The 26,959-nt window shown below is 39.8% G+C and overlaps 2 protein-coding genes across 2 annotated transcripts in view; one reads left to right on the top strand and one right to left on the bottom strand.

The window, feature by feature from the left end:
• Positions 1-6,284, bottom strand: part of LOC118394500 (microtubule-associated serine/threonine-protein kinase 3-like) — a 61,026-nt gene extending 54,742 nt beyond the window's left edge. The window contains exons 1-2 of the mRNA XM_035787725.2: positions 6,130-6,284; positions 4,454-4,485 (exon numbers count right to left, since the gene is read on the bottom strand). Of these exons, the coding sequence (XP_035643618.2) occupies positions 4,454-4,485; positions 6,130-6,168 (71 nt within the window). The 5' untranslated portion in view covers positions 6,169-6,284. The remainder of the gene's footprint in view (positions 1-4,453; positions 4,486-6,129) is intronic.
• Positions 6,285-13,945: 7,661 nt separating this feature from the next.
• LOC118395098 (growth/differentiation factor 15) lies at positions 13,946-16,713 on the top strand. The gene is made up of 2 exons (XM_035788882.2): positions 13,946-14,294; positions 14,871-16,713. The coding sequence occupies exon 2, from the start codon at positions 14,898-14,900 to the stop codon at positions 15,627-15,629; it is 732 nt and encodes a 243-aa protein (XP_035644775.1). The 5' UTR covers positions 13,946-14,294; positions 14,871-14,897; the 3' UTR covers positions 15,630-16,713.
• The last annotated feature ends 10,246 nt before the right edge of the window (positions 16,714-26,959 follow it).

Raw genomic sequence — 26,959 nt, 5'->3', positions numbered from 1 at the left:
CCATCTGTCCTGTCTGCAGAGCGGACGCAAGAGTTCTTAATTCATCCGACAATGTCTGCAGCCACACGTCATGGAGACCAATCACAGTTCCATGGTGGGTGAGAGCCGACCGTAAATGGTGAAGTTCGGAATGTTCCTCGGACGACTGAGAAATCTCTGCTGGATCCATGGTTGGTTTAGGTCTATTGAAACAATACTGCGAGTACGAACTCTTAACCAGGCGCAGAGAAACACAGCAAGCGGAGTCAGGGTAAATCCAGAACTTTTACTTAGAGTCTAAACAGAAACCAGGCAACCGCACAAGAGCACACTAAATAAAACATGAGACCTAAGCAAGGATACAGGCCAACTGCACATCTATCACGTTTAATTGCTATATTGTAATTATTTTGCCACTATGGCCTATTTATTGCCTTTACCTCCCTTATCCTATCTCATTTGTACACACTGTATATAGACTTTTTCTATTTTATTATTGACTATGTTTGTTTATTCCATGTGTAACTCTGTTTGTGTTGCACTGCTTTGCTTTATCTTGTTGGTCAGGTCGCAGTTGTAAATGAGAACTTGTTCTTAACTAGCCTACCTGGTTAAATAAAGGTGAAATAAAAAATAAAAAAAGTTAAACTGGGGAACCTAAATATTAAGGCAACCAGGTGAACAGAGAAGGTAATTGAACACAGGTGAATCCAATAAGAAATAATCAGGGTAACCTGGAGACTAGAAATGGGTAAGGGTGCCCTCCAGCTGTAACCTAAGGAAGCAACAATCAAAAAACACAGACACTGACACCAGGGAGATTTTTTGGCTTAAAATAAATGGAATATATCTAAGCACAGGCAAAATCCTAGAGGAAAACCTGGATCCGTCTTCTTTCCAAAAGACACTGGGAGACTAATTCCCCTTTCAGCAGAACAATAACCTAAAACCAAAGGCCAAATCTACACTGGAGTTGCTTACCAAGACGACATTGAATGTTCCTGTGTGGCCTAGTTACAGTTTTGACTTAATTTGACTTGAAAATCTATGGCAAGACTTGAAAATGGCTGACAAGCAGTGGAGGCTGGTGGAGGACGGGCTCATTGTAATGTCTGGAATGGAATAAAACATCAAACCACGCTTGACTCAGTTCCATAAACTCCATTCCAGCCATTACAAGGAGCACTTCCTCCAATAGCTCCTCTCACCGCCTCCACTGCTGTCTAGCAATGAACTTGACAGAGCTTGAAGAGTTTTTTTTTAACAATAATGGGCAAATATTGTACAATCCAGGTGTGCAAAGCTCTTAGAAATGTACTTTAAAAAAGACTGGTGTTTCTAACATGTATTGTCTCAGGGGACTGAATACTTACCTAATCAAGATATGTTCTTTGTCAAGAATTTTTTGATAAATGTTAGAATATTTCTATCACCTTAACATTTGAGTATTTTGTGTAAATGGTTGATGAAAAATGATAATAAAATCAATTTTAATTCAACTTTAACACAACAAAATGTGATAAAAACCAATGGCATTTAAAATGTGGATTGACCAGATTGTTGACTTTCTCCGTTTTGAAAAGCTCACGTATGACCTCCACAAGAGACAGCCCAAGTTTGACTTTGGTCTCCACTAAATCAAATCAAATGTATTTATATAGCCCTTCTTACATCAGCTGATATCTCAAAGTGCTGTCCAGAAACCCAGCCTAAAACCCCAAACAGCAAGCAATGCAGGTGAGGGTGCAGAACCTTGACACTACTCAACTATATTTCAAATTGGACAGAGTGAATGGGGTGATTAGGGAAATGAGCAGATACATGTTGTGTAAGGTGCTGTAAAATCTAAAAACAAATGATTTGCGTCTCAGCTAAGGCTAGAAATAGCTAATATATGTTTATTTTTTAAATTGTTCTTTGTATGTATATGTACATGTATGTAGGATATGTGTGTGTATGGATGGATGGATGGATGGATGGGGATAGATATGGGGGGAAAAGGAGGGGGACGGGGGAGCCAATGAGTATGAATACTTTCTGAATGAACTTTATATCAACAACTGAAACAAATATCAAAGCTCTTTTTGGGGGTGGAATTTTCCTTTAAGCTACTTAACATGCTGGCAAAATGTTCTGATCGGTGCTAATGTATGAGCCAACAAGACAAGATGATCATGAGCAGCACTCACCTCAACTTTCCACAGCCTAATGGTAGACAAACCAATATCCACGTGGAAATTCAGTGAAAATAAAAATCTGACATTGATTTATCAAGACGTGAGTGAGTCTAAGCAGCGCAAAATGGTGCTGAAATAGTTGAACACAAGCGGTTATTAGTTATTAGTTTTGTTTTATAACAATTTGATGCCTTCAAATGCATTAGCCTACTTTATTCCAATATTTTCGTCTTTCAGTGATATATTGCCACGGTAATACTTCATGGATCCATCCAGTTATGGTTAAGAAAAAAGTCTGTTGGACTATGCGACGAGATGGGTGAAGTGACCTGCCTTACAAAGTTTAGAACAGGCAGATGGATACTAGTAACAGGCGCTGCCTAACAACCAGCTAGAGCTTAAGAGCATTTTGCGTGCCAATGCCGCCTCAGCATTGCCTCAGCATTACCGTACCATTTCATACTAAGCTATAGCCAGAATTTAGCCGAACCCATGACGTCGGTTGGCGGAAATAAAAAAGTAGAGGCTTTATTGCCGGCAATAACTTTCATTTATTAAGAAAAATCTGCAAAAAGTTGGTGGTATGCTAAAGTTGGTGGGGAAAGTATTGGTTTGAATGGTTTGTTAGACTCATTGCAAGTCTGTAGGCCTACTGTTTAACCACATTAGTTCACTCCCACTAAAGTGGCTAAGGACCAAATATGGGTCTGTCCACTCATTTCTGTTTTCCATTCAGTCTAGTCTCAGGGATGAAACAGCCTACCCACCAAGCCAACTCTTGTCCTTTGCCTTGACTGACATGTAATTAGGAAACATGAGTAAAATCCAGTGCATGATGTGTGAAATTATTTATATTAAATTGCATATACAAATGTGTATTTCCAGACTAGTCGACAAGGCCTTTACAGCGCATGGAAGTGCATACCTCAGGACTATACACAATACATATAGTATTTTCATACAATGTGTGGAGGTACACTTGATCTTAAAAAAAAAAAAAAAACACATTTACTGTTGTGTAAAATATATTTCACCCCACCAGTAATGTTCCCTCTAGACTGCGCCCTTGCACGGCGGCGCACTTTCTCCAGGTCTGCCGCGCAGACGAAATGTCATGCCGCAGAGACGCAAGAGATTGAACTTCACTGAGTTCGCCCTATATAGATCAACGTTTTTTTCCGTGATCGAATAAACATTGTCAGCCCCTTGTCAATACAACAAACCAAAACAAATCTAACTTTGCAAGAATGAGTCTCCGATTTTGTTGAGACATCAACACAATGTTGTAGGCAGAGCCAGAGCGCAACAGAGTAGAATTATATTGGCGGGGTAGCCCAACCGCGGTCTTTCAATCACCCACGCCTTTCAGATCAGAGCGCAGAGGTGCGCTTGTGCACTTTTGTTGATATTCTTTGCTAGTTAGGGAGTTATTCGCTAAGTTATATATAAGTATAGGTCAGCAATGGGGAGTTACTGCTTCCTACAAGAGCACAAAATGTGTAGTCTACATGTCAAGCTGTCTTTGAAAATCCAGTCAGGTGAAAAGCTTGTCTTAATTAAAAGGGGCAGTGTTTTATTTCAAGATAGGCGTGAATATGCAAATGAGCCAATATGCAGAGGAGTAGCCTACATTGTCTAATTCTCTGTATGGTCATAATTCATTTTATTTTGTAAAGTGGTTTCTTGCATCATACAACACAAGTCCATGTACAGTCACCTTTTTGGCCCATGGTGTTACAGACCAAGTAAAACGATCATGAATTAAATGTCAAGCCCTTCATAATGTAAAAAAACATGTTTAAAAGTCTCATGCAATGTAGGCCTGCACTTAACACCACATATAGGCAGGCTACTGTAGGATATATCATGGAAATTAAAAGCTATTTCCAAGTGAGAATTTTATGGGATTTGCTCCCTTGATTTTGTTGTTAGTCCACATTATGCTCAGATAGCCACAATAGCCTATTGGCTACTGGCACAAACTGTAAAGGTACAGCCTCAGTGTTCACTGTAAACGTGCGCCGGAAGTTGCACAAAATTCTCACAATGTTCAAGTATCTGTTCAAAAGGCCTACAGTTTGCGCAGTGTCCCAAAGAATTAGAGGGAACATTGCTTACTAGTATCTGCAGCCTCTGTTTTACCACTAGGCACTAGTGTTGCCTCTCATGGCAAGTAAAATGTCTGCTACTATGATAAATTGTTGACAGATAAAAACACCTTGTAACACCCTGTGGTTTTGTATCAAACAGTGTAACAAGAGCAGAGATAACCAGTGATGTTCTTTAGTGATACTTACATGTTCCCCCTTCGTGGAAGGCTCAGCTCTTTCTGGAATCGAGAAAGAAAGATACATTAAAATGATGACAATGGCAGTAAAGCCTTGCTTGATATCACAAGAGGCTGCTGAGGTACATAATAATAGCCGAAACGGAGCAAATGGAATGGCATCAAACACCTAGAAACCTTGTGTTTGAACCGTTCCCTAATTCAGCTCCAGTCATTACCACGCGCCCATTCGCCCCAATTAAGGTGCCACCAACCTCCTGGACTTGATATACATTTCAAACACACCCGTTACATCCCCGAGGCATGGAACCAAAGGGTTAATGATTCTCAGAAACCAAATGAAAACAACCATTGATGGAGGTTGCCTTTGATTCGTCTTTCAAAGCCCCTCCACATCGAAGATGATTCATACACAAACTGTGGCCAACGGTACAGACGGAAAGACTGGCTGATTATTTATGCACACCGTATGACAGCTATGTCCCCTGCTCTCCTCCTTTATGGAAAGATCTTATAGCTCTGGCCTAATTGTGGATATCTTCTCATTCATAGCTGCACATTGTGTATGTTGTTCTCTTTGCTTTGGTCCTGTAGCCCTTGCATATAGGCAGGCCTATGTTCATAATAATGTACTCAACACGTATGCCAAAAATGCTGTGCCACAGTGTACTCTATTTCCAAAGATAAAAGCAGGTTGTTTTGTTAACCAAAAGTACATTTTCAATTTAGAATTTTCACGATGCAAATCAGCAATCAAATTAAAATTGCAGGTCCGTGTACGGTGGATGAACCAATAAATGTAATATAATGAAAATACATGTTTTGAATATGTGGACAAGCACATTTCCACCAACATCTCTTTCATAATGGATTTAGAGCAAACAGTGGTCAACGGATTTAAATAGCTAAGCCTCTATCCGAATAATTGGTTGGAATGAAAAACAACAAAACGCGTTAGGCCGTCGGGAGGGCTAGGATTGACTCAGCTACAACGTACTGGCTATAGGACACAGACGTGAGCATAAAGGGATGTTTCTCTACCAGTCATCCATCCCTGAATCCAATTGAGCCCAACGCCCATATCACCACAGCAACCTAGTGATGGTAATACAGCTGCGTTCCTTGAGTCACAATCATTATTATGGAAACGCTCTTTGTTTTTTTTTGTAGGAGAATAAGACATCTATAGAACATCATGTCTGTCTGTAGAAAAAAACTGTCTGTGGTTAAATGTATGTATTAACTACACTTGCGCATCGACAAGCTCGCTCTTCAGTGCCACCGCCTACTCAAACGAAGGGGCATCATTCATATGTGTACAGAATGGATCGATATTGTAGCCTATTCATGACCATTTCAAAACAATGTGGCAGTGGGAGAATACATTCGATGCCAATTTGTTTAGAGATATATATTATTTGTGGTCACAACTGGATAGAACTACCCTTGAGGACACCTAAAAGTGCGTCCAATGTAAACCGTTTAGTAAACAGCAATTGACAATCCCTAAATATCCCTTGAAATAGAGAAAGAAGAGAAACGCATGTGTGCCCTAATGCGTGTCAATACCTGTTTGTGTAGACTATCATTAATTGTCGAATGTCACAACACAAATGCAAAGCCTGGGTGTATTTTTGTTAATCTTCAGTAGCTATGCTGATGTTTTACTATTATGGGGGTTATTACCTGCAGCCCACGACGCCTCAAAATGTTTGGCTCGTCCATTGTAGAAAAGTAAATGATTATAATACCGCTGACTCCCTTTTTAAAATGTCATTCAACCCATACTGCGTCCTCCTGTATCCTGCTCATCATCAATGCGACTGGATGAGAGCTGAACAAAACCGAGCATTTCGTTTAACTGTCAGGTGACCGGGCAGCGGTGAGAATTGGGAATGAATGTGCAGGGAGGGACTTCTGACAAAGCGCCTATGGGTGGCAGTGGGCTGATTCATTCAGTTCGGTAACGCTTGCCTATATCATTGAGCCAATGCAACCTTTTTCAACCATGGCTAACTTGTTGAAAGTTTACATGGGGATTTTTTAATCAGGTAGGTGGTATATGCACTAATTACCTATTTGCAGTACCTCCATTCTATATATATATATATATATATATATATATATATATATATATATATATATATATATATATATATATATATATATACACAACCCTGTTCTGTGTTTGTGTGAACACAAGAAGGAACCAATTGCTTAAAATCCCATTCAGATGTTGTCTATCATGTTGATATATATACTGAACAAAAATATAAATGCAACAAGTTACAGTTCATATACGGAAATCAGTCGTTGGAAATAGATTCATGAGGCCCTAATCTATGGATTTCACATGACTGGGCAGGGGCACAGTCATGGGTGGGCCTGGAAGGGCAAAAGCCCACCCACTTGGGAGCCACTGAATGGTGAGCAAGGCCCAGTCAATCAGAATGAGTTTTTCCCCATAAAAGGGCTTCATTATAGACACAAATACTCCTCAGATTCATCAGCTGTCAGGGGGGCTGGTCTCAGATGATCCCACAGGTGAAGAAGCCGGATGTGGAGGTCCTGGGCTGGTTACACATGGTCTGCGGTTGTGAGGCCAGTTGGACTGGCTAATTCTCTAAAACAACATTGGAGGCGGCTTATGAACATTAAATTATTTGGCAACAGCTCTGGTGGACCTTCCTGCAATCAGCATGCCAATTGCACGCTCCCTCAAAACATGAGAGAACTTGAGACTTTGTGTTGTGTGACAAATTTTAGTGGTCTTCTATTGTCTCCAGCTCAAGGTGCACCTGTGTAATGATCATGCTGTTTATTCAGCTTCTTGATATGCCACACCTGTCAGGTGGATGGATTATCTTAACAAAGGAGACATGCTCACTAACAGGGATGTAAACCAATGTGTGCCCAACATTTTTGAGAAATAAGCTTTTGTGCGTACGGAAAATGTCTTGGATTTTTTATTTCAGCTCATGAAACATAGAACCAACACTTTACATGTTGCTTTCATATTTTTTGTTCAGTATATACACCCCTTAATGTACTAATAAACACAATATCAAGGTTCATTTGACCCTTTATATATGTGCACTATAGTGTTCCATATGTTGTGTAGCTCTATACAGGGGGCAGTCACATCATCATTGGCACATGCAAATGACATTTTTAGACCAGGGTGGACTGGGACCAGAAATGAGCCCTGGCATTTCTAACACACGGGTCCATTTTTTAAAACTTGATTCCCCTATAACCAAATAATTGTCAGTTATAAGTTAGATGACCCACTAGGCAAAAAATGGACCAGCCCATCTGGCATTTGCCCAAACTGCCAGATGGCCAGTCCATCCCTGCCTTCAGATTACCAAGAACAATGGTGCAACTCTGACAGTCAGATGGAGAAAGGGCTTGATGATCTATGGTGCCAGTCTCCAAGTGGCACCACAATGTTTTCATACAACAATGGCTGCGTCTTGTCATGCGGTGTCACACATTCATTGATGTGAACCGGTAAAATGAATCATTCCTTGTTCCTCATTTTGGGCATTGTCTCTAATCCTGAGTTTAACCCAAGGTCATCTTCCCAAGTAAGCATTAATATCCCCAAAATGTTGAGGAGGAAATAACGGAGGTCTAGTATATCATCTATAAAGGTTTTATGTCATCACAGTCATTCCTTTTCCTTAAACATGTGTTTTTATATCTCATATTCACTTATCTTCTCTTACCATGAAATTGTTGCAATTATTTTCAGTCAAGGGGGATTGAAAAATGATGCATCCACCTTTATCATTATGAAGCTTCATTTGGTTTTGCTCGAGGCACCATATTGAATGTTTACAGGCCACTTTTTTTCCTCTTTTTTTCTATATGTCCTTAGCATTGGGATGCGAGGCAGGTCAATTGTAAATGATCAATGATAGTTAGAACTATTCATCCATGAAAATGTATTTTTCTCTCTCCTCCTCCTCTACTGTTCCTCGTCCACAACAAGCCATAGCAACAGAGCAAATTTAAAGTACACCCAGTTGCCCAACAGGATTCAACCAGATGCATGTACTGTTCTGGGATGTGGGGAGTCAACAAGGACATGTAGTACCAAAAGGAAACTTGCTACAGTTTGCTACAGATCTGCTAAGTTTAAATCATTCCTAAGCACAATGAAATACTTTTGATTACAAATGAATGTAGCCCAGCTATAGACTGTCTTAAAAATATCAACATTTTTCTTTCTATACATCTACAGAGGACACATTCGATCTTATACACTATCATGATTTTTTATGTAGGCCTTTACATGTTATCAATAGCAACTACAAAATAAATGTCCCTAAACACTGATCCAGGCCCAGATTGGCGTTTTCTCCGCTAATGGTTCTAGTTAGGACTTCTAGTTCTAGTTAATGCCAGATTCTAGATCTGTGTGTAAGGAACTTTTTACCCAGAGCATATCTGCTTAAAGGGGCAATCAGCAGTTTCTTCATACCTTTTTTTTAACTAATTAATGATACTGTATGATGCACCCATTGACGCTTTAAGAATATAACTTGTAGATATGCTTAGTTCAACTGTCGTACTCCATCAGAACCTGAAATATAATCTTGTTTTACTTCAATGTTTGTTAAAGTAAATAGAAACAAACACTATATAGCCTCAAATCATGGTTAAAACTATATCCATGAATTTGAGTGGTTACATTTCTCCAGCCCCATCCCTCAGTTTTTCCTGAAACGGGCAGGGATGTCAGACATATTGTTAATGTTTCTACTACAGATTGCCACTATAGAACGCAATATATTCTCAGTGCCATTAGAGGGAGACATGCAGCCGTTCTACAGTATGTCCTGATAGGCTCCCTCACTGGAAGCTCCATCCTCACCCTGCCTCCTTGACAATCTGCCCTGAAGATCCTTTCACGTTGTGTGTGTGTGTGTGTGTGTGTGTGTGTGTGTGTGTGTGTGTGTGTGTGTGTGTGTGTGTGTGTGTGTGTGTGTGTGTGTGTGTGTGTGTGTGTGTGTGTGTGTGTGTGTGTGTGTGTGTGTGTGTGTGTGTGGATCTATGTTTACACTCTGTCTCCTGATGGGACACCACACAGTGTACACACGTAAACATCAGACTGTTTGTGAATGGAGCGTGAAGCAAACCATGCAGTCCAACAGAAATCCATCTCACATCTACATAGGAAATGAATGACTCATTTAAACGAAAGATGCCATGGGGTCAATTTATACAAATGTAGGATTTTAATTCGAGGCAGTTTGCTACATCAGGCAAATAATCGTGCAGCAACAGGAAATGTGGATTATAATTATAATTCATTTTTGTAGGGGTTGATATATTTTTCGTAAGTGAAAATGACAAATTTCAGAAGCCTTTTTAAGTGTCAAATACACTACAAGTCTTACATTTCCTGCATTGCGGTACAGTTTTCCTGCAATAGGATGATCAAATTAAGATCCTAAATCTGTATGAAGTTGAATGTTATCTAAGTAGGGCTCAGAGTTTTTCCAGGTAAGGTCACATTGTCAGCAAAACTCAGGTCCTTCCTAATGAAACACATTTCAGAGGGGGCAAATGGGTGAGATATTTGGGAAGAGAATGCTCACTAGCGCTTATGTTTCTTATGGATGACTATGGTTCAAACCTATTCAGATTGTAGATATTTAAGAAATGTAATAATGAATTATTCATGAATTGAAAACTTAATTGAATTGTAATTGAAAGCTCAATTAAATAGAATTGACCCAAAGTGACATCTTTGCTTGTCATACCTGCATTGACATTGCTACATTGTATAACATTATTGCTATAAAATTATAGTTATGCCATGAACAAAAAGTAAAAAACTAGAAATAATAGTTCTAAAACAATTGTTAAATACTGATACGTTCTTATAAAAAACGATTCAAGCTACTCAACAATACACCTTCTAAATACATATACCAACTCTTGAAAAGAGCATGCCCAAATGTCCACCCATTCCGTTAGTTAGATGGCATTGAAAATTAAGTGAAGAATGAGTGGTCACCCATATATGTGACAGGGTTGGGATCAATGCCAATTGAAGGCAGTCAATTCAGGAAGTAAACAAAAATGACAATTCAATTATCTGAAAAAGGGCATTTATTTTCTATGACTTCTCAATAAACTGAAAAGTAGAAGCTATTTATTTCAAAGATTTTACATTTCTGAATTTTTTATTCTAATCACTTCCTGAATTGACTGCCCCTAATTCGAATGAACCCCGATAGGCTATATATACATCACTGTCACTTGCGGAATCCAGAATGTGCTTGTGATTGGGAGAGGCAGCGCTCTGTCATCAGTTCACAGGTGATTAAATTGTTGCAGTTTGCCATCCAGTCTCAAAAATAGAAAAGTTCCTTTGTAATACTGGCAGTGGGCTTAAGGCTGATTACTCAATAGCCTGTCATGAGAAATGTTACGTCACTGTCGGTCTGCCGATGATTCGTACTTGGTCACCTTTCACACACTTTTAGCCCCAAGGTGGAATTCTCAGAGCACATGACTATTTCATCATGTCAGTGACTGTTAGAAAAAAAAGTGCTAACTCGAACCTAAAAGAGTTATTTGGCTAACCCCATAGAATAACCCTTTGAAGAACCCTTTTGGTTCCAGGAAGCACCCTTTTGGCTTCCATGTAGAACCCTCTCCACAGATCCATCCACTATAATGAATGATTAAAGGATATACAGTAGTATACGTAATTTACTTGACAAATGATGCGTGAGTATAGGCTAAAACTATTCTAAATGATTTACAATGCCTTTGGTTCTCAGGGATCATAAAGATAATACAGATTATTTGATGGACAATATTAGTTGTATCAATACGGTAATATATTGTATATGGAAACAATCCATTGTTTTTCAGATATAATTCATATGGTTTCTTTAAAGAACTACTAGACAAACCATGGTTTCCCAGCTCATAGAACATGAGATATGTACAGTACCAGTCAAAAGTTTGAACACAACTACTCATTAGAGGATTTTCTTTATTTGTACTATTTTCTACATTGTGGCATAATAGTGAAGACATAAAAACTATGAAATAACACATATAGAATCAAGTAGTAACCAAAAAAGTGTTAAACAAATCAAAACATATTTTAAATTTGAGATTCTCTTTGCACACTCTTGGCATTCTCTCAACCAGCTTCACGAGGTAGCCACCTGGAATGCATTACAATTAACAGGTGTGCTTGTTAAAAGTACATTTGTGAAATTTCTTTCCTTCTTAATGCGTTTGAGCCAATCAGTTGTGTTGTGACAAGGTAGGGGTGGTATACAGTAGATAGCCCTATATTGATAAAAGACCAAGTCCAAATTATGGCAAGAACAGTTCAAATAAGCAAACAGAAACAACAGTCCATCATTACTTTAAGACATGAAGGTCAGTCAACGCAGAACATTTCAAGAACTTTGAACGTTTCTTCAAGTGCAGTCACAAAACCATCAAGTGCTATGATGAAACTGGCTTTCATGAGGACCACCACAGAAAAGGAAGACCCAGAGTTACCTCTGCTGCAGAGGATAAGTTCATTAGAGTTACCAGCCTCAAAAATCGGCATTTAGCTGCACCTCAGATTGCAGACCAAATAGATGCTTCAGATTTCAAGTAACAGACCCATCTCAACATCAACTGTTCAGAGGAGACTGCGTGAATCAGGCCTTCATGGTCGAATTGCTGCAAAAAAACACCACTAAAGGACACTAATAAAAAGAAGAGACTTTCTTCAGGTAGCCTGTTGGTTAGAGCGTTGGGCCAGATCGATTCCCTGAGCTGACAAGGTAAAAATCTGTCGTTCTGCCCCTGAACAAGGCAGTTTACCCACTGCTCCCCGGTAACCCGTCATTGTAAATAAGAATTTGTTCTTAACTGACTTGCCTAGTTAAATAAAGGTTAAATTTTTAAAAAATTAATGGAGTGATGGAGTGCTGCATCAGATGACCCGACCTAAATCCAATTGAGATGGTTTGGGATGAGTAGTAACGCAGAGTGAAGGAAAAGCAGTCAACAAGTGCTCAGCATATGTGGGAACTCCTTCAAGACTGTTGGAAAAGCATTCCTCATGATGCTGGTTGAGAGAACGCCAAGAGTGTGCAAAGCTGTCATCAAGGAAAAGGGTGGCTACTTTTATAGTTATATTTTATTCTAAAATGGATCTAATTGTTTTTTTCCTCTTCAATTTACAGACAATACCCCATAATTACAAAACAAAAACAGATTAAAAAATATCACATTTCCTTGAGTATTCAGACCCTTTACTCAGTACTTTGTTGAAGCACTTTTGGTAGTGATTAAAGCCTCAAGTCTTCTCTGGAATGATGCTACAAGGTTGGCAACCATGTATTTGGGGAGTTTCTCCCATTTCTTCTCTGCAGATCCTCTCAAGCTTTGCCGGTTTGGATGGGGAACGTCACTGCACAGTTATTTTCAGGTCTCCCCAGAGACGTTCAATCTGGTTCAAGTCCGGGCTCTGGCTCTGGGCCACTCAAGGACATTCAGAGACTTGTCCCGAAGCCACTCCTGTGTTGTCTTGGCTGTGTGGGTCATTGTCCTGTTGGAAGTTGAACCTTCGCCCCAGTCTGAGGTCCTGAGTGCTCTGGAGCAGGTTTTCATCAAGGATCTCTGTACTTTGCTCCGTTCATCTTTCCCTGGATCCTGACTAGTCTCCCAGTCCCTGCCTCTGAAAATCATCCCCACAGCATGATGCTGCCACCACCATGCTTCACCGTAGGAATGGTGGCAGGTTTCCTCCTGATGTGACGCTTGGCATTCAGGTGCCTTTTCGCAATTAAAATTGGGCTGTCATGTGTATTTTACCGATTGCTCAGTTTGTCCGGACACAGTGTTCTTGGGGACCTTCAATGCTGCAGACATTTTTTGGTACCCTTCCCCAGATCTGTGCCTCAACACAATCCTGTCTCGGAGCTCTACGGACAATTACTTCAACCACATGGCTTAGTTTTTGCTCTAACTTGCACTGTCAACAGTGGGACCTTATATAGACAGGGGTGTGCCTTTCCAAATGATGTCCAATCAATTGAATTTACCACAGTTGGATTCAAATCAAGTTGTAGAAACATCTCAAGGATGATCAATGGAAACAGGATGCACCTGAGCTCAATTTCGAGTCGCATAGCAAAGGGTCTGAATACTTACGCAAATAAGGTATTTCTGTTTTTTATTTGTAATAAATTTGCAAAAAATATCTACAAACCCGTTTTCACTTTGTCATTATGGGGTATTGTATGTAGATTGATGAGGGAAAAATATATTTAATCAATTTTAGAATAAGGCTGTAACCTAACAAAATGTGGAGAATGGGAAGGGGTCTGAATACTTTCCTAATGCACTGTATATACAAATACATATATATTTAAATCCTTTACATAATGATGACAATACATACAGTATAAGTGCAGAAGGAGTGCTCACCTGACAGTGGAGAGGTGTGGCCATGTAGGAGCTGTATAAATGAAAGCATGTCTGGAATTTCATTCATAACATTGACATCTCCTCTGAGAACAAACCTACCATGCCTAGCTCAGTCACACAGTGCTTTCTCTTCTCTTGGGTGGTCCTCCTCTTCAGCCTCTGTCAGGGGGAGGGCCGACTCCGCCTGGGGCAGGAGGAGAACCAGAGGGCCTTGGTCTTGGAGTCAGTGAAGACAGGGATCCTGAGCTCCATGGGGATGGAAAGGGAGGCTAGGCCCAAGGAAATGGCCTCAGAAGAGGAGCTGATGAGGATGCATAGGCTCTACAGGGAAAGACTGAGGCAGCTGAGAAGGAGCTCCAGTCAGGAGCTTCATCCAGCCACAGGTGGGTCCTTACTTAAAGACACATCGTTACTGTACTGGTTTCTACCACGATACAGGACCTGACTGTTGACATTCTAGCTTTAGATAGTGATCTGACTGCATGGAATTTTGCCTTTATGCAAAGTGTATTAATAACTTTGTATAAGGTGTGTACCTGTGTACCGAAACATTCTCCCACATTTGCGTCTTCGAGAAGAATTCAAATTAGCTTTTATGACAAAACTAACAAAAATCATTCAAACACTTTTTTAAATGAATCTTAATGTACCTGTGAGTATTTTCTGAAACCATATGTTGTGAGAATGAGTGAGTCATGCTCTGAGGAACAATTTTGTCTTAAAGGGGTTCATTTTTGTGTGCACTCCAACAAAAGCCTACCATTAACATTTGGTCTGAGCAAAGGCTTGATAGTAACACAGTACCTCTTCTCCAAAGCTTTTTAAATCGTTTGACATCGTTTTCTTTTTTTGAAAAGGCACATCCGTTACAACTCTTAAAAGCACAACCTATTCAAGCCATGACAGTAATTCTAAGTACTTGAGCATTTGTGTAACAACCCTCTTTTCACCTCTTTCAGTGGAGCCTCTCAAAGTGCTTTGGAGTGATGAGGAACATCCATCAGATATGCTTTGGTACAGAGCTGTATTCCACAAGAACCCAGCTGAAGCTCTACAGACAGCTGTTGGATGGCTCTAAAGCTGCCGAGCCCACAATTAGGGATGAGGTTCATGTGAAGATCTATGAGACGAAACCACTGAACTCTTCTCTATTGATTCACACAGAGACCCTTGTTCAGACGGTCGCTGCAAGAACTGGTGATTTGACTTTGGACATCAGAACTGTGGTTGGTAAGTGGAGTGGGAGGTCGGACGGCCACTCTCTGGTTGTGGAAGTAGAACTGGCCTTAGAAGAGGGAACTGATCCCAAGAGGACTCCTCAGATGGTCCTGGAGGTAGACCTTGTAGAACCTAGATCAGTAGGCAGAAGAAGACGGACTCGCTCCAACAAAGAGGACAACTGTGACGAAGACGGTAGCTGCTGCCGAAAATCCATCAATGTGTCCTTCAAGGAGATTGGCTGGTCAGACTGGGTCGTGGCCCCCACTGGTTACAACATGCATTTCTGCGACGGCTCCTGTCCACACAACTACAAGCCAGCCAGCATGCACGCGCAGGCAAAGTCTCGTCTTCACCACATCAACAAGGGAGCAACACCTCACCCCTGTTGTGTGCCGGCAGCCTACGAGCCTGTGATCCTCATGCACTATGACAGTTGGGGAAAGTTGAAGCTCACACCCTTCAATGACTTGATTGTCAGCAAATGCCACTGTACTTGAGTCCTTCAGGGCAAGCCCAGGCAAGGACAAAAAAAAGAGTCAGAATAAACCTTTTCCTTTAGTGCTACATATTGAAATAGAATGGATAATGTTTTCAAAGGACGTAAGAAAAGAACATTTGTCATGCTCAATTAGTGACATTACTAATGTTCTTTTCAACAGCTAAGCAAACAAAAATACCCAACATTATCCATCACTTATGGATTTTGAGAGAAGTTACTGTGGAGCGATGACTGAAATTTACTATTTTATTTGGAAGATAAACTTTGTTCATCTCATGTGGCCATAATATCCTATTCTTCCAAGACTATGTATAAAATGATATTATTTATTGTAATTTATTTAACAGGGTCTAAAACGTATTTGTATTGTTTTGTAGTGTAGTTTTCAACGTTACACTATTTAGATTGATCCTTACATCACTGTACTGTAAATATGTATTCAATTTAATGTAATACTATGTACAGTATTATTTCCAAACATTTTGGAAGTTTGTCTGGAAAAAAACGTGTTTTTAAAATGTCAGTTACTGTAGTGTGGATATTACACCTACTGTTTATGTTGGATTGTTGTGCCTGAATGCGTATGCACACAAACTTTACAACAAATCTTTTTTACTCACAAATTATGTTTAACCCATGTGTTTAATTCCTTAGCAACAGTAAAATAACTTGAAATGATTGTGCTTTACGGAAAACCATCTAGATAATATTTCAAAATTTAGGGTGTGCCGTGAAAGACGTAAAAGATATGATAGCCAATATCTTGCATCTGTAGCTTTGAACCATTTATACAGTGGCTTTGACCAAAGACTGAATGACCTGCGGGACAAATTAACTAAGTATTTGATTTTGCATGACAGCAAGAATAGCACACAGAACACATTATGACATGAATTGTAAACTCAGCACCATGAACAGATATCATATCTCTAAACAATAAATACAATTTATTTTAATGTAATATAATGTGAAAGGCAATACTGTATCTCGATAACCACAATGAAATATTATAGAGATAAGTTTGGATAAATAAAGAGAGAACAAATAATGCCAAAGATAGTGTTTGATAATTATAAGCATCATATCTCATTTTTTATCAATGACAAAGATAACTACCAATAAACAGGCAGCGGGCAACATAACCTGATGGTTTTTCTATCAAACAACTTAATAAACAACACTCATTCAACAAAACAACTCAATATAAAGTGGGGCAAAAAAGTATTTAGTCAGCCACCAATTGTGCAAGTTCTCCCACTTAAAAAGATGAGAGAGGCCTGTAATTTTCATCATAGGTACACTTCAACTATGACAGACAAAATTAGAAGAAAAAAATACAGAAAATCACATTGTAGGATTTTTTATGAATTTATATGCAAATTATGGTGGAAAACAAGTATTTGGTCACCTACAAACAAGCAAGATTTCTGGCTCTCACAGACCTGTAACTTCTTCTTTAAGAGGCTCCTCTGTCCTCCACTCGTTACCTGTATTAATGGCACCTGTTTGAACTTGTTATCAGTTTAAAAGACACCTGTCCACAACCTCAAACAGTCACACTCCAAACTCCACTATGGCCAAGACCAAAGAGCTGTCAAAGGAAACCTGCACCAGGCTGGGAAGACTGAATCTGCAATAGGTAAGCAGCTTGGTTTGAAGAAATCAACTGTGGGAGCAATTATTAGGAAATGGAAGACATACAAGACCACTGATAATCTCCCTTGATCTGGGGCTCCACGCAAGATCTCACCCTGTGGGGTCAAAATTATCACAAGAACGGTGAGCAAAAATCCCAGAACCACACGCGGGGACCTAGTGAATGACCTGCAGAGAGCTGGGACCAAAGTAACAAAGCCTACCATCAGTAACACACTACGCCGCCAGGGACTCAAATCCTGCAGTGCCAGACGTGTCCCCCTGCTTAAGCCAGTACATGTCCAGGCCCGTCTGAAGTTTGCTAGAGAGCATTTGGATGATCCAGAAGAAGATTAGGAGAATGTCATATGGTCAGATAAATCCAAAATATAACTTTTTGGTAAAAACTCAACTCGGCGTGTTTGGAGGACAAAGAATGCTGAGTTGCATCCAAAGAACACCATACCTACTGTGAAGCATGAGGGTGGAAACATAATGCTTTGGGGATGTTTTTCTGCAAAGGGACCAGGATGACTGATCTGTGTAAAGGAAAGAATAAATGGGGCCATGTATTGTGATATTTTGAGTGAAAACCTCCTTCCATCAGCAAGGGCATTGAAGATGAAACGTGGCTGGGTCTTTCAGCATGACAATGATCCCAAACACACCGCCCGGGCAACGAAGGAGTGGCTTCGTAAGAAGCATTTCAGAGGTCCTGGAGTGGCCTAGCCAGTCTCCAGATCTCAACCCCATAGAAAATCTTTGGAGGGAGTTGAAAGTCTGTGTTGCCCAGCAACAGCCCCAAAACATCCCTGCTCTAGAGGAGATCTGCATGGAGGAATGGGCCAAAATACCAGCAACAGTGTGTGAAAACCTTGTGAAGACTTACCAAAAACGTTTGACCTCTGTCATTGCCAACAAAGGGTATATAACAAAGTATTGTGAGAGATTTTGATATGAAAGTCAAAGAGGATAGCCCATTTCAAAATACATTTTACAGTGTATGTATACACAGATATGAATATAAACATTTACAAATACAGTATAAATGTGTATTTGCGTATGTTTATTAAAATATTTTATATACTGATATAATTTCAAATTGTGTATTCTAAAGCATAAACATATTTTGGGAAGCATACAGCATTGGAGGCTCCTCAGAGGAGAGAGGGGAGGACCATCCTCCTCAGTGAATTTCATAAAAATAAAATAGCCAAACATGAAAATTTGGCTATTTTAGATAAAACTATACTAAATATTCACGTCACCAAATAATTGATTAAAACACTGTTTTGCAATGTCTACAGTAGCCTCAACAGCACTCTGTAGGGTAGCGCCATAGTGACAGCTAGTTTCCGTCCTCTGGGTACATTGACTTCAATACAAAACCTAGGAGGCTCATGGTTCTCACCCACTTCCATAGACTCACACAGTAATTATGACAACTTCCTTAGGACATCCTCCAACATATGAGAGCTCTAATATAGTGCTGAAAGCATAAACTACAGCTAGCTAGCACTACAGTGCATAAAATGTGATGAGTAGTTGACTCAAAGAGAGAGAAATACAATATGTAAAGAGTTTTGAACAAATGTATTTATTTATAAATGAAGGAGAAGCAAGTGAGGGAGAGAGAGAACTAGCTAGCTATATTTCATATTTTGTTTTCACTTTCACTTTCTCTTGGCTAGAAAGGGATGCTATGTTAGCTAGCTGGCATTAACGATGTAGGCTGTGTGTAGCGATTAGTGGTTATGATATGAAGGTTTGGCTTGGAAAGGCTTTTTCACCTGGTTACAGACAGCTGATGTGTTGTGCACTGAAATCCACAACGAAGGGAAAAGGTGAGAGGAGACTGCGTAGATGCGAGAAAGAATTCTACAACGAGCAAAATTATAATGCTGTGATCAGGGGTGTATTCATTCCGCCGATTCAGTTGAAAAACTTTTCACAAATGGAAGCAAACAGAATTAAATGGGGATAAACATATCTGAATTTGTACAATAGAGGCTCTCATTTGCAACTGTTGGATTAATGATTACACCCTAGATGCAGGTAAATGTGTGCAAGGTGGTATTGAATATGTCACTGTCTGTCACCTTTTCTCTCGACCTACGTTATAAACTTTCCTTCTTAGGCTAGGTTCTAGAAACCTCATGATAGGCATATGGAAAATGTGAGTATCATGTAGTAGCCTAAACCTGTCGATGTAATATTGAGCTGGGTGAATGGAATATCAATGACACTCATCCAATATGCTGTAATAGAAATAAGGCTATGCTCATTAAAAAAAAGTGTCCTCCCTCATCTTAAACGTCACTGACCACCAATGGCATACAGTACTATGTACTGATGTCACATGTCCATTACTTCAGTAGATTGATGAGGGGTGTGACATATCAAGTGTCCGGGAAATTGAATATAAGTAAGTCATCAATCTCCGGACATATACAAATATTGACAAACATTGCCGTCTTCATTGGGTAGAAGTACAGCTAATGTACACCAGGAAACTCCCCAAGTTCTTTGTTCATGCTTACTAAAAGTCCATCCTCTATTTCTCCACAGCCAAGACCTGATATTAACACCCTCAATCTTACGTTTTGAAAGGTCTTGTTACCACCCAATGTATACAATTTGCAGGGAATGAAAATCTGAATCAGTCTTCATCATTGAGCTAACTTGGGTGGGTGGCGTTGGATATTGAGTGCGGTTATTCAGGAGGCAGTTAACCCACTGTTCCCAGGCCGTCATTGAAAATAAGAATGTTTTCTTAACTGACTTGCCTGGTTAAATAAAGGTAAAAAAATAAAAATAAAATAAAAAATTAAATATGTGGGAACTCCTTCAAGATTGTTAGAAAAGCATTCCAGGTGAAGCTGGTTGAGAGAATGTCAAGAGTGTGCAAAGCTGTCAAGGCAAAGGGTGGCTACTTCGAAGAAACTCAAATATATTTTTGGGTTACTACATGATTCCATGTGTTATTTCATAGTTTCGATGTCTTCACTATTATTCTACAATGTAGAAATAGTTTTAAAAAATGAAGAAAAACACTTGAATGAGTAGGTGTGTCCAAACTTTTGACTGGTACTGTAGGTCAAAGGGATTTTTGCTTCCTTTCTACGTGTCTCCTTTAAAACATCAATGAAACACTATACTACTCACACAAAGTTCACTGCTGGAACTTTTCCAACACACAGGGAGACTCAATCTGAATGTTTTTGGGCCATTTCTTCAGTTTGAGTATCACATCCTCATTTTCAATGTTTTTGCGAGACATCATGTTTGAACAATCACACTGACTAGCTTCTCTTCGTCCCCAATGACCAAACGTAATTTAATTAATCCAGCATCACAATATGCATTCTCTCAGTGCAGGAGGAATGTTATTTATTGCTCATCCCCAGACAACCCATCACCAGTCCGCTCAACAGATGACTTCACTTCACACTATTTGATAACCTCATTAGATTCAAAAAGGGCATCCCCCTGTCTTTTTTTTCTATTTCTATTTTTTTCTCTTTCTATTTTATGAGAAAGGAGAAGCTGAAATCAAAGCCATCAGTAACTCTCTATGTGGCTGTAAGTTATTTATGATGAGGGATACCTGGAGAAAATCTGACCTCTCTGAAAGGAAAATGGATGGCCCTCCCTTCAGTAATATATATTTTTACCTGACCCTCCCTGAGCGCTTGGAAAAAACAAGTAATCCTCCCCTATACCCACAATAATAATAAAAATATAACGTGGATAGCAGAGAACATGCCTACCGTTTACCCTCACTCCTAGGACAGACCAGAGCCTTAGATATGCAGTTTAGAAACTGTTTTAGAATCTGATAAGCTAAATTAACAAACCAGGCATGCATAGCTCACTGCATGATACTCAAAACCAAAGACTGGCCAAACTCATATTTAAAAACATTACTAAGCCATTTTTCGTTTCATTACTATTTAATTCCAAGTAATTATTTTTTACAATTTCATTTATACAACCTAAATGCAAAGTGTATAGGCATGTTGTTGAAATGCTGAGTGCTCCTGCCAGCCTGTAGCATGTCACAAAAACTTCACAATTAATTGTTTAAATGGCAGGCTCTACAGCAGTGTTGTGTTTAAGACAACCTAAAGCGAGACTGATTCGAGACCAAGACCAGAGCAAATCGAGTCCAATTCAAGTCCATGATTGTAATTTTATCAAATCACCACCATAATAAGAGTTCAAAATATCCAGTATTTCTGTGTTCATATTTCAGAAAAACACATGGATTCTTTAGATATTCAGAACAGTAATAAAAATGCATGCTGAGGGGAAAATAGAGCCACTCTACAAAATATTACTAACCCAAACACAGTGGGGAACAATGGGCCTTCTACGCCTTCAGAGAAGGGCTTGGGATTTATAAAATAATAATAATAATAATAATAATAATATTTTCAATGATGTTCTGATTTAATCTCTTCAGTTTTTGTTGGAAATTAAAGGGTTAACACCGAAGAGGAAAAAAATCCAATCAGGATTTTTCTTTGCTGGTCTCTGGGGAGATAAATCGAGTTCGCTAATTCAGCCATTGGCTAGGCCATCAGAAGCTAAATAAAGGCATCTGCCATTCAACTGTATAAGGGCAACATTTTGGGGTGACAGTGGAATCATCCAATCATATTTAGACTTAAATGGAAGGGACCATTTTTACAAAAACGTATGGGAACTTCTGCCTTCTTGATCTAACTAGCTGGTGGCTTGTAGGCTAGATTGCAGCGGCTGCAGCAGGTGTTATCAAAGAGGATATTGGTTCTAATTTGTTAGCTTCTCCCTTTTCAAGAATAACTTTCAACAAGAAGTTCAGTTTCAAGTTATCATCATCTGGTGAATGGAACTGGGTTTTTTATTGCAGCACGCTAGCTGTTGTTAACCATCTCTTCGAAAATAACTTGTATGTGAAACATTGTTGCATTTAAAGTGGAACTGACAGCATTTTAGCAACATTAAATCTTATTAAAATCTGTTCATTTCCACCCCCAGGAGGAATATGGCACTTTAAAAAAAAAAGATTCTGACAAGCGACCACCATACAGTGGTGGAAAAAATACCCAATTGTCATACAGACAATACAGATACCTTAATAGAAAATGACTCAAGTAAAAGTGAATGTCAACCAGTAGTACTTGTGTAAAAGTCTAAAAGTATTTGGTTTTAAATATACTGATGTATGAAAATAACATTTAATTGCTAAAATGTACTTAAGTATCAAAAGTAAAATTAAAAGTATAAATCATTTCAAATTCCTTATATTAAGCAAACCAGACGGCACAATTCTCTTGGGGCCCGGGGCACACTCCAACACTCAGACATAATTTACAAACAAAGCATTTGTGTTGAGTGAATCCGCCAGATAAGGTAGTAGGGAAAACCAGGGATGTTCTCTTGATAAGTGCGTGAATTGGGCAATTTCCCTGTCCTGCTAAGCATTTAAAATGTATCAAGAACTTTTGGGTGTCAGGGAAACTGTATGGAGTAAAAAAGTACAACCTTTTATTTAGGAATGTAGTGAAGTAAAAGTTATCAAAAATATAAATAGCAAAGTAAAGTAAAGAAACTACTTCAGTAGTACATGAAAGTATTTTTACTTTAGTACTTTACACCACTGCTTAGATATGGTAATTTCCACTTTTTCCATTTTTTTTTAGAATGTTTGGGAATTACGTATACTAAGCCATTTGTGAAAATTCTCTAGCAATATAGAGTGGGAAAACGTCCGTGCGAAAGTGGCTGTTACACTACAGTAAATAAAACAGAATAAAACATCTGTCTTGTCCAGGACCGGAGTCTTCACAGACCGGCGTGCTATAGCCGATCAGAGCTACAGTAGGCCTTTATACAAACAAGCCATTTGCCACACGGGCCTGCCATCATTCACTCTGAACTGGACTGTGTGTTTACAGGCAGTAGGGCCTGCCATCATTCACTCTGAACTGGACTGTGTGTTTACAGGCAGTAGGGCCTGCCATCATTCACTCTGAACTGGACTGTGTGTTTACAGGCAGTAGGGCCTGCCATCATTCACTCTGAACTGGACTGTGTGTTTACAGGCAGTAGGGCCTGCCATCATTCACTCTGAACTGGACTGTGTGTTTACAGGCAGTAGGCCCTGCCATCATTCACTCTGAACTGGACTGTGAGTTTACAGGCAGTAGGGCCTGCCATCATTCACTCTGAACTGGACTGTGTGTTTACAGGCAGTAGGGCCTGCCATCATTCACTCTGAACTGGACTGTGTGTTTACAGGCAGTAGGGCCTGCCATCATTCACTCTGAACTGGACTGTGTGTTTACAGGCAGTAGGCCCTGCCATCATTCACTCTGAACTGGACTGTGTGTTTACAGGCAGTAGGCCCTGCCATCATTCACTCTGAACTGGACTGTGTGTTTACAGGCAGTAGGCCCTGCCATCATTCACTCTAAACTGGACTGTGTGTTTACAGGCAGTAGGCCCTGCCATCATTCACTCTGAACTGGACTGTGTGTTTACAGGCAGTAGGCCCTGCCATCATTCACTCTGAACTGGACTGTGTGTTTACAGGCAGTAGGCCCTGCCATCATTCACTCTGAACTGGACTGTGTGTTTACAGGCAGTAGGCCCTGCCATCATTCACTCTGAACTGGACTGTGTGTTTACAGGCAGTAGGCCCTGCCATCATTCACTCTGAACTGGACTGTGTGTTTACAGGCAGTAGGCCCTGCCATCATTCACTCTGAACTGGACTGTGTGTTTACAGGCAGTAGGCCCTGCCATCATTCACACTCTGAACTGGACTGTGTGTTTACAGGCAGTAGGGCCTGCCATCATTCACTCTGAACTGGACTGTGTGTTTACAGGCAGTAGGGCCTGCCATCATTCACTCTGAACTGGACTGTGTTTTTACAGGCAGTAGGGCCCTGCCATCATTCACTTTGAACTGGACTGTGTGTTTACAGGCAGTAGGGCCTACCATCATTTACTTTGAACTGGACTGTGTGTTTACAGGCAGTAGGGCCTGTCATAATTCACTTTGAACTAGACTGTGTGTTTACAGGCAGTAGGGCCTACCATCATTCACTTTGAACTGGACTGTGTGTTTACAGGCAGTAGGGCCTGTCATAATTCACTTTGAACTAGACTGTGTGTTTACAAGCAGTAGGGCCTGCCATCATTCACTTTGAACTGGACTGTGTGTTTACAGGCAGTTGCAACAGCGTGACTTTAGATCATTAGAATGCATTCGCCAAAAGCCACAAAATAGACCAGAATGGATTTCTGATAATATGTAAACACCACAGAAGTTCTCTTACATATGGGAACTTTACAGTCTTATTGATGTAACAACCATGAAAAGGTGGACTCTCTCCCTCAGTTATGCACATCAACAAGATGGGGAATTGTAGGCTCCTCGTCCTTTGAGTTTTCCCTATAGATTTAGATTTTCACTCTCAAAAGATCACTTTTTTTTAAATAAAAAAAATACACATATTTGATGGTCTAAGTCCACAACAATGCCACATCCACAAACCACATCAATCTGATTGGGTGGGCCTGTCAGGGCCCGGCTCCCCAGTGGGTGGGCCTCTGTCCACCCAGGCCCATCCATGTCTACGCCCCTGATGCAAACAGTACATGATGTTAATTGAGCATCAAAAACAGCCAACTGACCAACACTTTGGACTAAACTTTTTCAATACCTGGTTTGCACCCATTATTGCCTTAGTTAGCATTTACTGTTGAAATGTCTTTCCTACCCTACCGGCTACCGATGTCATTCTTCTGTGAGCTGCTCTATGCCAAAACCAGCTGAGAGCTGAACACTCTTGCTGCCTGCAGATGATATTCAGCTGAAACTAGGTTGTTTGTGGCGAGCATATTTCACATGCTTTGCGATTGTGTAGGCTACTTTGTGCATGGTTTCCCTGTTGTACCACATAATTGATAATATATATATATATATATATATGCCATTTAGCAGACACTTTTATCCAAAGCGACTTACAGTCATGTGTGCATACATTCTACGTATGGGTGGTCCCGGGAATCGAACCCACTACCCTGGCGTTACAAGCGCCATGCTCTACCAACTGAGCTACAGGAGGACCAAGTCGTATACCTCCACCTCCACTACACTACTTCGATACGCATCAGTAGGGATTAAGAAGTGAGTATACTGTACGCAATGCCCACTGAAAAAACACAATCAAATACCTTCATTGATACCACAAAACAAAAACAGACAAATAAAGCTTTTTACTCCAATTTGGCGACCCTCATAAAATCCGACATAGCACAAGTATTCCAAAGTATTATGTGAAAACAAGCATAGAAAACGGCATTGGCGTTAATTTAACACATTTTAAAAAACAAGGCTAGTATTATATTGTAATTATTTAGGTGACAACCTGGTTGATTAAAAAGAGTGGGTTGTTAACACATTTGTTTTTTATATGAATAAATGTGGGACACAAAAAAAAGTCAGTGTAGAACAACACCATCATGCACCAACACCATCATGCACCACCATCATGCACCAACACCATCATGCACCACCATCATGCACCAACACCATCATGCACCACCATCATGCACCAACACCATCATGCACCACCATCATGCACCAACACCATCATGCACCAACACCATCATGCACCACCATCATGCACCAACACCATCATGCACCAACACCATCATGCACCAACACCATCATCCCCCAAAAATGTATTTTCCTATGAATGAAGTCACACAAAAATGTGTCTTTTCACACAAATTAAGCCATAGAATAACACACAAAATCTGCTGAAATTCTATTTGTACATATTTGCATGAAATGAGTGTGAGATTGTTGGGTTTATACCTGCATATACCCTCCACTACACCACTGGACCTTTGTGTTTTTACAAAAAGTGCAGTCTCCTACATGAGTTCACTGGTATTGCGGTTGCTGTCCTTTCAGAATCACAAACCTGTCACACACTGAAGGCCTATAGGTTCACCAGTGTGCAAACATGTCTATAATAGATAAGGATTTTAAGATATTAATGTTCTGAGAAAGGAGTGTATATATTTGGCCAAGCGAAGTGGTTTTATGCCCTGACTGAATCAGCGTTGCCAGGTCTGGCTAGAATTTCTAGCCCAATGACCTTGGAAAACCCACCCACAAGGCCTGAAAACTAGCTCAAATAATATTTTGCAGCAAAAGAGGACTTGCCACATTTATCCAATAAACACTTTTTCCATAATGTTATCGATTGAATTAAGAAGGAATATTGACTTTATTTTTTACGACAGACTAAAAAGCTCAATTAGTTTTTCCATCAAAATAATAATTATTGCGAGTTTAAGAACATATCACAAGAGAAAATATAAATCTCCCCTATTAAACTCTCCAGATAATTTCCCCTCAATAGATTATTTTGATTATGATTAAGCAAGAAAGCCCAAGGAGGTGTGGTACATGGCCAATTTACCATGGCTAATGACTGTTCTTAGGACATCCCTTAGTCATAGTAGACCATAGACCATATAACACAAAGAACAGCCCTTAGCCATGGTATATTGGCCATACCTCCTTGGGCTTTATTGCTTAAGTTGTCATTCCACATCTGATATACCATGGCTTTCAACCAATCAGCATTCAGCTCAAACCACCCAGTTTATAATTGTAGCATGTGC

Source organism: Oncorhynchus keta, chromosome 15, assembly GCF_023373465.1.
Source record: "Oncorhynchus keta strain PuntledgeMale-10-30-2019 chromosome 15, Oket_V2, whole genome shotgun sequence".
Taxonomy (NCBI): domain Eukaryota; kingdom Metazoa; phylum Chordata; class Actinopteri; order Salmoniformes; family Salmonidae; genus Oncorhynchus; species Oncorhynchus keta.
This window is presented reverse-complemented; position numbering and strand designations above follow the sequence as displayed.